This window comes from Physella acuta, unplaced genomic scaffold (assembly GCF_028476545.2).
Source record: "Physella acuta isolate Inbredline_101_S28 unplaced genomic scaffold, ASM2847654v3 ptg000178l, whole genome shotgun sequence".
Taxonomy (NCBI): Eukaryota; Metazoa; Mollusca; class Gastropoda; family Physidae; genus Physella; species Physella acuta.
This window is the reverse complement of record NW_026731697.1, coordinates 105,001-120,793: the sequence shown is the minus strand read 5'-3', so window position 1 is coordinate 120,793 and position 15,793 is coordinate 105,001. Positions and strand designations below refer to the sequence as shown.

The 15,793-nt window shown below is 34.7% G+C and overlaps 1 protein-coding gene across 5 annotated transcripts; it reads left to right on the top strand.

Moving 5' to 3' along the window:
• Positions 1-2,141: 2,141 nt before the first annotated feature.
• LOC131936446 (stathmin) lies at positions 2,142-11,553 on the top strand. 5 transcript variants are annotated; one of them, XM_059293432.1, is made up of 8 exons: positions 2,142-2,254; positions 5,327-5,382; positions 6,008-6,124; positions 6,637-6,806; positions 6,911-7,102; positions 8,194-8,346; positions 9,016-9,165; positions 9,408-11,553. In XM_059293432.1, the coding sequence occupies exons 2-8, from the start codon at positions 5,373-5,375 to the stop codon at positions 9,477-9,479; spliced, it is 864 nt and encodes a 287-aa protein (XP_059149415.1). In that variant the 5' UTR covers positions 2,142-2,254; positions 5,327-5,372; the 3' UTR covers positions 9,480-11,553. The 5 variants fall into 5 exon arrangements, with proteins under 5 accessions (XP_059149415.1, XP_059149416.1, XP_059149418.1 ...); XM_059293431.1 differs by lacking the exon at positions 2,142-2,254 and adding an exon at positions 4,901-5,023; XM_059293433.1 differs by lacking the exon at positions 6,008-6,124.
• The last annotated feature ends 4,240 nt before the right edge of the window (positions 11,554-15,793 follow it).

The window sequence follows — 15,793 nt, the reverse complement described above, 5'->3', positions numbered from 1 at the left end:
GATCTATTTATCTAGATATTAGTAGATATACTAGCCTAACTAAATAAATAAAACGATTGCTTATTCGGCCAGTTCAAAGAACAAAATCTTTCGCGCAATGCTAGCTTAGCAGTAGCTTTGATAGTTTTATGCCAGAGACAATTTTTGTGAAATGGCCAAATAATTGTTTGAGTTGTAGATCTAGATCTAGTCATATTGTAGATCTAGATCTAAATCTAGACAAGAATAGATCTAGATCTATGTCGCTATGTTATAATTCATTTAATTTTTTCTTCATGTGTGTGTATTTTTTAAATTAAGAAAGAAAATAAAATCAATCTACCGCTTTGCCTGTTTATTAAGTCATTTTCTAAATAACTCATTTGGGGTCGACCATAAATGACGTCGCACTCGTAGGGGGGTGGAGGGTCCGTACTTTTGTGAAGGTGTGTGATGAGGGGAGGGGTTCAGATGGTGCGACGTCACACTTTTGCATCATAATGTATAATGTAATTTTAAATAATGCGGACGTGTAAGGGGTGTTTAGTTGTCGCGCTTAGAAAAAAAATATTTGTGACCGAACGAAAGGATATTTTTGAAAACTTTCTTCGGCAATATTGTTCTAAATTATGGCAGGTCGATTGGTAAATGTTTCAAGTCGCTAAGTGGTCTGGTTGCCGAGATATGAGCCAAAAACTGCATTTTTTTGAGGTTTTTTGGCTTTTCCGGGAAATCTAGGAAGGAAACCCGGGAATTTTTTTGACCCACAATCATCCTTGGAACTTGCTTAATATTTTTGCTTTGGAACTAGTCCTCGATATTGCTTCGTTGAGGAGGAGATACGACTTAAAGCTGCGGACATCCATCCATCCATCCATCCATCCATCTATCCATCCATCCATCCATCCATCCATCCATCCATCCATCCATCCATCCATCCATCCATCCATCCATCCATCCATCCATCCATCCATCCATCCATCCATCCATCCATCCATCCATCCATCCATCCATCCATCCATCCATCCATCCATCCATCCATCCATCCATCCATCCATCCATCCATCCATCCATCCATCCATCCATCCATCCATCCATCCATCCATCCATCCATCCATCCATCCATCCATCCATCCATCCATCCGTCCGTCCATCCATCCATCCATCCATCCATCCATCCATCCATCCATCCATCCATCCATCCATCCATCCATCCATCCATCCATACAGAAATGACGGGTTAATAAACGCAATTCTCCAGAATGGAAATTGCGCTAAAAAGTACAATGCAGTTTAACCCCTTTAACCAAAGCTATAAAGAATTACCGTGCATCATGAAAGTCCGCTACATATCTAGCGGCTTCTCGTGCTATTATTGTTTTTTTTTTTCCAAAGAACTTTGCCGGCGACAGCGTGCGTTTGATTGTGTAAGAAAGAGAACTCCTCCATCCCCACCAAAGCACACTTTTGAGGTCCGATCGAACAGTTATAAGTTATAGGCCTAATGCCGATGTGTGAACATTTTACGTCACTCATATTTGGCTGTTAAATGGAAGCAAGAAGTCACGGAAAGTCATCAAAATTGTACACCAAGTTTGTGTAGTGGTTTTGATTTTAGTGTTTGCGGAAAGAGCCTGCTATTGTAACTATAAATGTGAAAAATAAAAATAATCGTACAGCAGCTACTGTATTTTTTAAAGAACCAAACATCAAGGCAAATTGCACGTAATTTACATTGTATTTTTTTTTTAATGATTAATCCCCCCCCCCCCCACTGCGGGGGTCTGGCTGGCCGCTGGCATGGTAGTTCCGCCCCTGAGGTCCATACATGAAAACTGCTTTTAGCAGAAAAGTGGACAAGCTTTACCCAAGAAAGATGCCTAGTCGCCTTGTTTTGTCAATTGTTTCATAATGTATTAGCCTATTTATTTTAAATTTTAAATAAACACATTTCGGTGCGTTCATTTGTCGTGCAAGTTGTTTTAGGCATGCAATTTTATTGTATTAAAACGTTTAAGAATGGAAAAATAATAAAAATAAAATGATCTAGATCTAGGGCCTAATCTAGACTTAAAATTCTAGGCCTATATTTCTAGCATAGGGTCCTAATAATAAACATATGCATCGGTTATTTTATGTTAAAAAATTCGACCAATGGTAATGAAAGAAACAGGTGTAAATGCGCGCGCAATTTTTTTCAATCAATAAACCGTTCAGGCTACACCAACAGTAGACTGTTAGTGCGATTGATGTGGAAATCACTCGTAGAGCAACTGTGAGTATATTACTATAATACTACACTTATAGCCTAGGCTATTCGGCTATTTAAATTTATTTAAGCGAGATAATTTTTGATCAAATCTTGGTAATCAAAGGCTTTAAAATAAAAGAGCAGTGCAGATTGTTGCCCGTAGCCTTGAAAACACAGGCCGCTACGGCACGGTGTTGCTGATGCCAGACTCAGGCTACCGGCTACAAGTGTCTCAAGTGTGAGTCTGTGAGATGAGCGAAAGCAGTCGTCTAGACATCTAGACTAGTTCTAGATCTAGAGTAATCTAGATCTAGAATAGGTCTAGTTATAGTCTGTTAGAGGAGTGAATTTCTAGACTCCACTATTCAGCTGATTCCGCTAAGGCAAGGCAGGGCTTAGTTTTAATAGTTAGGGGGGGGGGGGGCTTAAAATAAAAATTAAAATACATCTAGAAATCTAGATTAGGTAGATCTAGATAGAATCTATATCTATCTAGATTTTTACTAAAAGTAAAATAGCTAAGGGCTAGAAAATCTAAACGATTCACTATTGATATTGTATTGAAATAATTGAATCCATATGAATGAATGATTGATAATGAACAGATAGGCCCCTAGCCTAATAATAAAGCTAATATTTAAAAAAAAATATTAGCCAATTTATTAATACTATCCATTGATACTTGATAGGCCTATGTAATATTATATATATATATTGATAATATATAGTTATTAGGCCTATATAGATCTAGGCCTGTAAATGAAGTATTATAAGTAAGTATTCATTCATACAAGATGAAATTTCATAAGTAAATTCATCTTTGGCTTTAGTTTTCTTTCCTCAAGTTTAAAGTCTATAAAATAATAGATGTGTTGCAACATCAGTTACATTTAGGCCCCTACACCTTTATTTTTTTAAATTTAAGTTAAATTTGTCACAGAATTCAGAGGCAGTAAGACAGGGCATAGACTACAGATAATCTAGTTAAATTATTGAATGGCAGGTATTTATACCAAAGTCACCAACTATACCTCAGTCTTTTTTACCAAACTGGAAAAATTGGTGTTTGGCCCTACATACAAGGTTTCGCACAGTCTTAGAAAAAAAAGTGTAGAAAAAAATCTGTATTTTTAAAAGTATACTTCTGGAGAATCTTTTTGGAGTATTATTAAATTTAAAAAGTATGGACAGAGTCCTGACTATGTAAAATTAAAAATGTTTATGGGTGAATAGTTGCATTTAGAGAGTCCCATCTACTTATACATTTTTTAACCTACTTTAAAATTTTAAAATTTATTGACTGTAGGTCTAGTTGCTTTAAATATGATTAAAATTTGAATGTTTACGCAGTCTAGAATTTAAATTAAAAGACAGTTTAAAAGATGTTGCAATTTTTCTCTGTGCTGCTTTAGTTTTATTTTATGTCAACTAATAAAAAAATATCTGCACTTAGATTCCAAAGTTTTAAATTTGGTTTATTTTGTAGACTACCCTTCCAAGTTATGATTTTAAAGATATACTAGACTACCCGTTATCTAGCTAGATAACTGGGTTTTCGGGGTCATCCATAAATGACATCACGTCTGTCACTTATCATCACAAAATAACCAGACCCCCATATTCAAAAAGACGTTATTTATCTTTTAAAAACACTGATTTTGGCTGAGCATGGGTCTGACCACACTATCCCTTCATATACTGACGTCACAGGTGACCTACTCAACTCTACTTCACCTGCCCAGTGTTCCGCCAATCCATTCATATGCTGAGGACACAGAAACAGGTGAATTCTACTTCACCTGCCCTGTATCCCGCCAAGTTTTGATAGACTTTATCAATCACATCTATTTTAAAAAAAAATTGAAAAAATTGTTGTAAATTGTAAAAAGAAAATAAATCATATAATCATATAAATAAATCAATGTTCTCTACCCAAATACTATTTTACAGCTCTACACATAATGCAGATTCTCCCCTGTAACTAATCAGACAAACAAAAAACAAAAAAAATGAATTATCAAGCATGTAAACTTGAGTTTTAGTAGTATATAGATATAAATGTAGGCCTATCCTGTATTTAACTGATTTGTTTATAGATTTACAGTCACTTATAATTCTGTACTCTAAAAAGGACACTGATATACTTTACTCATGCACCATTTTCTATGGGAATGATTCATGCTGTAACTGAGATGGATGGATCAATACTGAAGGCTTATCTACTCTGTAGCAATTCATTCAGAAATACTTGTAGTGGGTTGGTGGAGAGAAGTGGTGCCATACACGCTAAGGGTAAACAATTATTGATTAGTACTGCAGCTTAATAGCACAGACATGCAGAACTGAGAGAAAATTTAAGGTTACTGTGGCCTTTTTAGATTTGTCTTGGTTTTAATTGTATTTAATTTGTACCAATGCATGTAAGGCCTATATAAATTGAACATGAGTCATCATGTGGTTGTCCTGTTTGCCAGTTTTTTTTCTTTTCATCAGTGTATCCTGGACTGAAAATGTAACAAAATGTCATTTACTTCTAACACATGAAATTGCATTACTAAATGCAGGGCAACACATTGCTTTCCCATGTGGCTGATGAGGGTTGCTTACTTTTTTTGTTGCTAAGAACTGGTCTAAGTATTGATCCGTCATTGGAACTTGGCTCTCCCATGCAAGTTGTTTCTGGTGCCAGCCAGCAGGGTATGTGAATACCGTGTCTTGCTCCCCTTCCCTGCATTTTGATGTGAGCTGGATTTGTCAGTGTGTCATTCTACTCAAGACTGTTGATGAGAATCAGTATGTCTTCTTAATATTTTAATGCTATTATTCTGGACAAACTGTGTCTTTCTTTTATTGCCTTTTTTATATTACTGGATTCTTTGTAAGCCGTGCTGGCAATGAATAATTGTCCAGATAGCTGGCTAGCTTCTAGAAATAAGCCTGTGCTAGTTATTGATCTGGTCTGATGACATCATGCCTTGCAAGTTTGTCTGGGGTCAGACTGGCTTTTGTTCTCACAATTCCTTTTTTAATACTTCTTCTGTCTATACATTAACATATTGTGATGGTTAATTAAAACCTTTTTTTTTTTTGTTTCAGTTAAATTCTGTGGATCTAAGTGTTAATTTTACAACAGAATCTAAAAATGTCTTCAGGTAAGAATGTAATTTAGCTACACCATTGTTTTAACTACCATAATTTTTCCAGCGTGTTGTATATTCAAGATTTGCTTACTATCGATTTATAGAAAATTTAAATGGGCCTTATTCCTCCAAGTTTGAAATATTATTCAAAAAATGTTGTTTCTTAAAATTTCAGATCAGAGATCTAGGTAAAAATTAAAAAAAGAAATGCTAAATATAATCTTACGGCATGAATTAAATCATTTGATATTGCATTGAATCTCATATTTACCAATATTAGGATGCTAGTGCTCATTAGGTTGAATTTCTATCAGAATAGGGTTACGCTTTCCTAAAATGGCACTTTAAAAAATCTTAAATCAATTATTTTTAGCTAATTCCTGTATTTTAATTTTAAAATATAAACCTATAAGTTAAGTCATAAATTTTATTCAAGAATTTCAGTGGAATAGATAGTTGTAATAGATAAAATGAAAGACAAGCTATTTGATGTTTGTGAAGCTCAAGTAATAACTGAAAAGCTTTTTGAAAAACCTGCTTGATATATTATGGAATGTGTGGATTTTTAAACATGCAGTTTACCATTACATTTAATGCTTATAACATCTTTTCAATGCTGCTTATTGGGATTATAAAGTGTGCGGCTGGTTCGGTTTTCTTTGCATGAGGGAAACACAAAAAAAGAAGACTGTCCAGCATCGCATACACCCAAATCGACAGGCATATGATGCTATTGTTGTTTGGAAGGGTAAAGGTAATTTAAAAAATATTCCATTTGTGAATGTCGTGGATTTGGTGTATTGAAATTATCTTATTTTTCTTCACACAGATCGTAAATAATTGATAGCCTATACACATGTGTATTGACCTAATAGGCATAATGTTTTCATAGAGAAAAATTCATTGTTGATGATTAAAGTATAACATGTGCTTGCTGGTCTTTAATGCATGTCTGCTTAAAACTGTTTCTTGAACTTGTTATTGCGCTGCACAAAGATTTTATTATTGCATACATTTTGCTTTGACCTTTTTTTTTAGTAATTAACTGCTGTGACAAACTTTTAAAAAAAAATTTCCTTATCAGTTTATTTTCTTTAAGGCATGATCATTTTACATTTTAAAATGTTAATTTTTTAACATTAGAGATACATTTTCTATATAAAAGTAATGTTTTTAATGGAAAAAAAGACATGAATGAATTTTAGGTATTATTTAGAATAAGAAGCCAAATGCCCTGTTTTTAACTAATTTCAATTATTAAAACAGAAAATCAAAAAGCGAAACAAGGAGGGATCAGTTTCGATGTGATCCTGAAACCAGCCACTGTAGAAAGTCCACGCCCACCAATCCAACTGTCACCACGTGAGGTCAAGAAAAGGGAATTATCTCAAGAGCAGATTGAAAACAAGTTAAAGAAAGCAGAAGAACGCAGAAGTGTATGATCAAATATATAATAATTATATTTCATTTACCTAGTGATTTATTATGATGTCAGGCATGTTTAGAGAGAGAAAATATATTAAAGATTGTTTTATTCCAGTTGATTGAGCAAGAACGAATGGAGCAGCTTGCAAAGGAGAGACAAAAGGCTATTGAAGTAGTTACCAAGGCACAGAGTGAAAGTGAACAATTTTCACAAAAGACCAAGGAAAAGCTAAGGCGCTCCATGGAAGTCAGAAGAGAAAACAGAGAAACTCAAATAAGGGCTCTACAGGAGAGACTCAGAGAACATGTGGGTAGTTTTTCTTGATATTTGATGTATAGTTGTGTTTTTAGTCTGTCACACACTTTTAAAAGTAACTTATTAAACTTGTTTGACTGTATCTTATATAATGTAAAAATTACTTTGAAAAAGCTGCTTTTGTCACATAACTTTACACTTATTTGTGCGAGTAATATTTAACAATATGTTGTTGGTATTACTATTTAACATTTATTGCATTGCCAACAAGCTGCACAAGTCTACATGCATAGTTAAATTCTAAACACACTAATCTGATCTCATCAGATGCTTAATTGGGTATATGACTGAAAATCATTTATTAGCATTTTTCAATGTGTGTGACAGACTTTCCAGATCTATAGCCTGTCCGAAATGTCAGTGTGTCTGTTATTTTAAAAGATAATTAATTTCTCGGCTACGTTTAGATGTAATCTCTAGTTAGTCAATTAGAATAATTATCTTGCATCTCAGTACTTTATCTGAATAACGTTTAACAATGTAGTGAAATCAGTCACTTGTGTTTTTCTACTTTGAAAGAAAACTACACACCTTATTATTTATCAAAACAATGCACCACAAGACAAGGGGCATGTTCTGCTGAAACTTGTTATAAATATGGCATTATACTGAATGAATATAGTGCGTTATATCATGTCTTCTTTTTCTGAAATAATGGTTATGCACAAGTCATGTTTTTGACAAATCTAGCACTGTTTGATTTATTTTTTAATTGTTTTTTTTTTTTTTTTTTTAAATTTGGTTTTTTATTTATAGTGTGAATTCTTTAGTCTTCAGTTTTTATCTCAGATATTTTCTCTGCATTTTTTGAAGGGGGTCATGACATGCTTGTTCCCTAAATGTTTTATAATTTATCTATGGTAAACTTCTAAAAAGTTAGAGCATTTGGCCTTTATGGTTATAAAACCTTTCATTTTGTTTCTTTTTTTTCCTTCCTGTTTTTAAGCAGGAAACAATATTTACTTAAATGCTTTGTCCTCAAAAAAATATTATTTTTTCTTTTTTTACATTCATTTTTTTTTCTTTGGTTTTCTTTTCCTCCTTCTCTCTTCGTCCATAAAATCTAAACTTACAACGAGCAGTCCCAAAAAGTGCAAGAGATTCAGAAGGCAGGAGAAGAGATGGTAAAAGAATTTGAAGCTAAAACAGAGATGAAACTCTCCCAGAAAATGGAAACATACGAAGAAAACAGACAGAATCAGTTGAAGAGTATGCTTTCTAAGTTACAAGAACATGTAAGTGTGCTCACATGTTTTCTATCTAATCTTTCATTACTTTTATGAAAGATTCATTCACAACCCCGAAAACATTATATAAACTTCACATGTCTTCCTATTTAATCTTGTGGTGCTTTGCTGTCCGATTTTTAAATGTATTGAATAATTCTAATATCTTGTTAAATTCATTGTAATACTATCTAAGATTTTTTGAACTTCTGTAAATTTGTGTATCATTGTTAAATATGTGCATGTGTGTCTCTTAGTTTGCAATAAATTCTATCCTTTCCAATTTGATTACTTCATCAAGTAAGTTAAATTTGGTTTGTAAATTTATCATCTTGTTTTGTTTATTAATAATCTGCTGGTATAATTATAATACAAATAAGTCAATAATTGATGTAGGAAAAATTATTTCAAGGCTTTAGATTTTGATAAGCATGTTTTTTTATCCTGAAGCACACTTATCTCAATTCAGCTATGATTATACATAATAATTTAAAATTAAAAAAAAAAAAACCCATACAAAATAACTAAAATATATTAACTACACTGTGCTACCTCCCATCAATGTGCTGATTGCAAGGCTATTAAATAACTGCTTCAGGTATTTAAATATACATATGTAAAGCTTATTTTACAAGCAGTGTTTAAAATAGCTGCATGTTTTGTTTTTATTAAAACCAGGCAAATCATATTAATGAAGTTTGCCAAGCAAGTGAAAGTCGTGGACCATCAACAGATGATTTACAGGAACAGCTTGTACTAAAGATGGAAAATGCACTTAAAAACAGGGAAGAGCAGCTCAGAGGTTTACAGGAAAGATTGGCTGAACATGTAAGATAGTGTCTAATGTTTGAGCATTTTAATGTCCATTTGGTTTCTTGTTTGATTCTTTTTTAAGTGACATTTTTAAGGTAATATTTTTTAGGTAGAAAATTAAGTTCAAATTGGCTATTTCCCTTTTTGCATTAAATCATGTTTTTACACTGATATGAAAAATAAACACAACCCATGCTTTATAATATGGTCCAAAACAAACAAAATCACTGATTATAAATTTTGGAATTGTTACACAGGAAAATCGTATTAAAGAGGTGCAGAGGAAAAAGTTGATCTCAGAGTCTGGGGATGCTGAGAATGAAAAGTAAAAGGACTGGCAAGATATGGAAGGAGTAAAATTTCTAAGAAATGAATGAATGACAAGCTTTTGGAATTTTCAGCATTTACAGCTTCACGTTTTAACTTGCCATTCTAAGAATTAAAACTTTCTCAACTGTAGTAGCAAAAATGGATCATTTCTCTTATTAAAATGTTTAGACGTGTACACCTATTTTAAATAACTGAATTTAGATACACATATTTGAATAGTATAAATCAGCATTGTCATTCAACCGGTAGTTTTAAATATTTAAAGAAATAAAAATGGAAAAAACTATTCATATTGATATGTAGCAAAACTTATAGCTAATATAGCATGACCAGCAAGTACATTTTATTTAGGATTATGTTAATTGTTCAGTTTCAATAGAATCTAGTAGAAAACTGCCTATTGTAGAATTCCTTTCACTGAATGAATGTGTTTATGAAATGTACGTAACTAAGCTTATCTTTTTTTTGTTAACATGCTTTGCAAGCTTCTGCTTTTTCTCTAGCTCAGTATCCATTGTTTATTTGAAAATCTTTATTTCAGTTTTAATTGCAGCCTCTAAAAGTTAGTGTTGAGTGAGTGAGGGCAGTTTTTCTTCCTTACACAAAATGTTTGTGTAGCGAAGCAATAATTTTGTGTGATTTAGCACTTATGTTTTGCTTGTGATTTCCAGATGATAGCTTTGCACATAGGCTCGCATAAGTATTTTAAGATCCACTTGTATATTTCCTGCATGAAGTTGAAAGGTTTTTAATACTTTGATGCAAGTCCTCGTGGTGTTTTTTCTTCCCATTGCCTTACTGCCGTGTTATTTACATAAGAATGACATTGCTAATTTTTAAAGCTATGTTGCTGAAGTGTATTTTGGTACTTGTTTTTTCTTTCTGTGAGCTTACAAGAGTTGAGTAGTGTGTCATGTGTAGTTAGATTTTAGTTTCTCTACTGCTGTCAATATATTTTTACCAGTGGATAGAAGAGGTGCAGTTTTCGGATTTGTAGTCTAAGAGAAAGATGATTCTGCTTTCAATGAATACAATGTAGATTTGTTTCTTCCTCCATTCACTTTGCTGGTTTTTTTTTTAAGTTGATGTTCCTTGCTATGCATACTCAATCTATTTCTAAGTTGCTTCTGTATTTAAGCAGTTGTTATATGAGCCACATGGCCAATTTTCTTGTGTTCCAAATCAAAACTATTTTTGTTGATGCTAGTTTATCCACTGCCATTTTTAATGCATAAGTCATTTTGTGTTCATTTTTTTTTTCAATACCACTTTTTAGTATTATTATTGCCAGGGCACAATTTTATAAGTTTACATTTCTTTTCATACGATCAAAATGCATGTTATGTTGTGCCCTGTTATTATTGATGTATTCAATGTTCTTATATCTGAGCCATCATTGGTATGTTAGTACTTAATCAATTTCATTGGGTATTATATTATTATAATAATCATTGATTATATCAACTTAGTGTGCTGATTGTATTTGTATTTAAGCGCTTTTTGCATTTAAAAGTTTTTGACAATTTTTATGTTTTGAGAAATGAAAACTTTTGCCCTTGGTGGAAAACTTAATATTCAAAGGATTTTAAATCCTGTTACGATATAATCCATTTTTTTTTATAATGTATTTTTTTTTTAATTACTCATGACTTGACATGTTATGCATTTGCTTTAACTGGAACCACACCATTGCACGCTTGGAACAAATTGTTTTGGTTTTAAAAGCTCACTCAATTACTGGAAAAATAAATCCCATCCTTGTGTACAGATTCTCAAGTTTTGACTTGAAACCAGACCTGTCTTGCATGAGCCAGATAAACATTTTTTTCTGAATGTGATACATTTTTCTCCCAGTTTTTATAGGTTCAGTTGCTCTCAGATTTTTAACAGTTCACAGTCAAAATATAAGTTGAAAAATATTTTCTATGTAGATGTTTTGGAGTTGTACAATAATTTTTAAAATGTAAGGAATGCTAGCCATCATCCAATATTCAATTGTCTATCAGATTCGATCATTATGTATTTTTTCAGATTGGCATGCAATTTTCAGTTCCTAATAAAGTTTCCAGCAAATATTTGTTTTGTTGTTGTGTTTTAGAGCTTGAAAATGGAAACTTACTCGCCTACTAAGAAGTAGCCCTCCTTGAACCTTATAGAAAAATAAACCAAGTTTTAATGAATAGAACTCAAATTTCAAATTATGTGATGAATGCTTCAAGTCTAGCCCAAGACAATGAGCTGGTGTCGATTAGAGACAAATAATTTATTCCAGGTTTTTTTTCTCTGCTCATAACATGCAGTTAATGATTAATGGAACAAGTATTTTTTAATGTATCCTGTCCCAAATTCACTGAGTTCACATTGTTTTATTATTTCTAACAGGTAGGAAAGTCGTGTTTAAAAAAAAAAATTCGGGCACATGCGTTTTAAAATTTGCTCATAAAGGTTAAGAGGTTAAGAAACTGCATCAACAACCAGCAAAGCTTCCATCTGATGAATGGTTGAAAAAACAGCTCTCTTAAAAATCGACTGAAGGTCAACTAAGTACTTTTTAACATTCGCATTATTACATTACTAATGCAGGGTCGAACGGCGTTAATAAAAGTGCTAAGCTTCAACCTAAAGGTCTCGAGTTCGATTCCCGAATATCAAGTCCTGATCTCAAGTCCACATGGCGTGGGGGCGTCTGCTTCACTTTAAGGCAGAGTTTCTTCCAGGCATCTCTTCGGGGGGGGGGGGGGGGGCGAACCAAATGAAATTTATATAGAAAATATATACTTGTAACAGTGTCCGCCCCCCCCCCCCCCCCCCCCCCCGGAGAAAAAAGTCTGGAAGAAACAGTGCTTTAAGGCTAAATGTTTTAAATTTTAATGTCATTAATTGAAGGTTTTTGAACAGGTTTTTCTAAAAATAACGGTTAAACCATAAAAGTCCTTGTTACCATGGGTATAGGGGGCGCTACTCGGATGTAGTTGTGTATCTTGATGTCTGTGTCGATCGTGTGACGATCAATGATCCAAGTGCGGTTTCTACGCAGCGGATGATTCACGGAGCGGATTGCATGGTGGGAACAATGATTCATACAGCTCTCAAACCAAGGGAGATGAGGTTTTAACTAGCGACACACGGTCGCTAAATAAGGGAAGGAACCCAGATATGACTAGTAGTTGTTTTTTTTTTTTTGATGGCGGGTTGACATTTAATTTAGTAGCTAGAAGAATATCGACCAAGGTTGTTAATTATTCAGCGTGCTAAAAATGCTCCACAGACATTCGAAATCATTAAATTAACAAAAGCTACAGTTTAATATCATCCACGCATGAATGGATGTAACGATAGGTCAACCACTACCAACAGGATAAAAAGTTTAAGAAGGCGTTTTTATTTCTTCTGGTTGTCCAGTATTTGATTGTCATACTTATGGAGGATTTTGTGTGTGAGATATAAGCTTGGGCTTGTAAAGAGTTGATTAGTGTGTTTTTAAATTGTCGTTTTTCTACTGCTGTCAGTGTAATTTTAACAATGGACAGATCGTGCTGTTTGAGGCGTAGACAATGGGGATGCAGGGACAGAGGCCGCCACTCCCTATGACACTTTTCAGCAGTGTGGCGCCCTTTTGATGACTCATCACGTGCATACTTCTCGGTGCCTAGTTGAGCACTAGATCTGAGTTTGGCACCATCTTTAAACGATGTCAGGTTTTTTTAACATCTCTAGGTCTGCTGTTTATATCATTCATCCATCTGTCATGTGCCATCACATCCTTTCATTTAGACTTCTCCGCTGTCTTTTTTTCTTTAAGCCTTGACTCCAAACTGTCGTAGGTCTGTCTCTATAATCTCTTGAACTTAGGTCTGTCTTTTAGTTGTTTTCCTTTGGAGTTTGTCATTCACCACCTATATACCCCTCTGTGATTTGACTTTTTTTTCTAAAAAAAAAAAAACCCAACCATTACATTCTTACTTTTATACATTTATTTCGCTATTTTAGGGTCTTTGTATATTTCATATACCTCTTGACTGGCCGTATTCTCCATCCACTTGCATCATGTGTTCATCTTACATTTTTTTCTCGGAGTCTATGGGCCGTCAAGCACAGATCTCCACTCACCAAAGCCATTCTGTGGGTAACTTTTGCTTTCGGTGTAACATTCAGTCTACTTCACCGTGTGTTGTGTGTGACTTGACTTGACTTAGTCCTCTTTGCTCCTTATGGAGCATAGGGCCTCCACCATTTCCTTCCATTTCTTCCTATCCTCGGCTATTAATTTTGACATCTCCCAAGACATCCCTATTGGCTTCAGTTCTTCAAGAAGACTCCGCCTCCAGGTCTGTCTTGGGCGCCCTCTCTTCCGCTTTCCCTGGAGGTTCCACTCAAGCGCTTGGCGTGTAACATTTGTGTGAGCCTTTCGCAGTGTGTGACCCACCCAGCGCCACTTCCTTCTTCTTATTTGCACACCTAAAGGCTCCTGCCTAGCTTTCCTCCATAGTTCCAAGTTCGGCACTTTGTCCTGCCATCTCAGTTTCAGTATCTGTCTAAGGCATCTATTCATGAAGGTCTGTATCTTTGCTGTGCTTGCCTTGGAGACTCTCCATGTCTCTGCTCCATACAGCAGAACTGCCTTGACATTAGAGTTAAATATCCTAATTTTTGTGGTAATGGAGATGGCCGAACTTTTCCATATGGGTCGCAGGACTGTGAAAGCGCAGCGGGCTTTATTAACTCTAGCGCGTATGTCCTCCTCTGTGCCTCCCGTTTTGCTGATCTTGCTGCCAAGGTAGACAAACTCTTGCACATCATTTACCTGTCTTCCGTCTATTGACACTGGAGCCTCCTGTTTATTGTTAATTCTCATGTGTGTTGTGTGTGGGGGGCCTTTTTTGTGTGGTATTTTTGGATTGTTAATATCACTGTTTATGTCATCCAGTGCAGGCGATGCAACATCTTTTATATTGGACAAACGGGGAAAAGATTGTCTGATAGGGTTGGCCAACACCTGCGGTCAATAAACAATGAAGACAATATTCCTGTGGTCAAACACTTTAACAAGAGTGGACATGACATAAACAAGGAATTTTGTGTAACCGCCGTTCGGTTTTGCCATACTTTTAAAAACCGTCTAAACACCAAACGACTTATACTTAAATTTGGCACTCGGGCACCAGATGGTTTGAATGAACAGTTATCTTTCACATTACCAACCCCCACCCCCTCCCCACACACCACGATCCCAACCCCACCCCTATACGGTGTCCAAGCGTCCTTCTTCACGCGTCTTTTCTTTTGGATATCGTGGCATTTAGACAAGACGTGTTTTCACTGTCGAGCTAAGTCCAAAATTGTGTTACTGTTTGTCTTTATTTGTCTAATCTGTAACCACACTGTTGTGTGCTGACGAAGACCTTGGGTCGAAACGTCCCTAGTACTTGTAACTGTCTTTAACTTGTGAGGTAACTAACACTATCTGTTTTATTACTTATTATATTAACCTCACTGCAGCTACCATTTGTATTCATATCATTGCCACTTTAATGACGAAGGTTAACTGTTTTCACAGAACGCGTCCCATAGAGTCCCATATTTGCTTCTCTTTGGTATTTCCTTTTTAGGTAAATTGACAGGTAACTTGCATGTCAATCTAAAACATCTTTCTAACACAGCTAATTTGGGATTTCCATTAAAATTACATGCTTGCTTTAAAATAAATGTACTCTATTCAGTAATAAAGCAATCTATGTTATCACCAATGGCTCTGTGGAAACATGTCTTTTGAGCGCAATGTTTTACCATCATCGCCTTGGTCAGACAGGATGGAACAGTATTTGCTGTTGGATGTGTGAGTGATGATTAATGTTGTCACCTGATCGCCAAGCTGGTCGCACAAAGCTCACCCCCATGCGTGTTCAACAACATCACCATGCATCGCTTCCAGTGGCGGAACTAGAAAAAAGGCCATATTATACTTGTATATGCGCATTTAACGTACATAATTATATATTTGCCTATATATGTAGGTCATATATATTTATGTGTATATGCCTATACATGTATATATATATATATATATATATATATATATATATATATATATATATATATATATATATATATATATATATATATATATATATATATATATAAATATATATATATGGAGGGGGGGGGGGGCTATAAAGTCTGCCAGATTTGTATAAGTTTTAGGGTAAATATGCAATGTCCCCTTACTGTCCATGGCACCACGAGCTCTAGCACCGACCACCAATCAAACGCTCGCTTGTAAATGGCTGCTCCCTATTTAACAGAAAGAGCTGAG

Bases quoted from the DNA above. Each gene is read 5' to 3' on its own strand.
- LOC131936446 (XM_059293432.1), top strand. The intron at 6,125-6,636 runs GTAATTTAAAAA...TTATTAAAACAG, and splicing joins TGTTGTTTGGAAGGGTAAAG to AAAATCAAAAAGCGAAACAA. The intron at 6,807-6,910 runs GTATGATCAAAT...GTTTTATTCCAG, and splicing joins AAGCAGAAGAACGCAGAAGT to TTGATTGAGCAAGAACGAAT.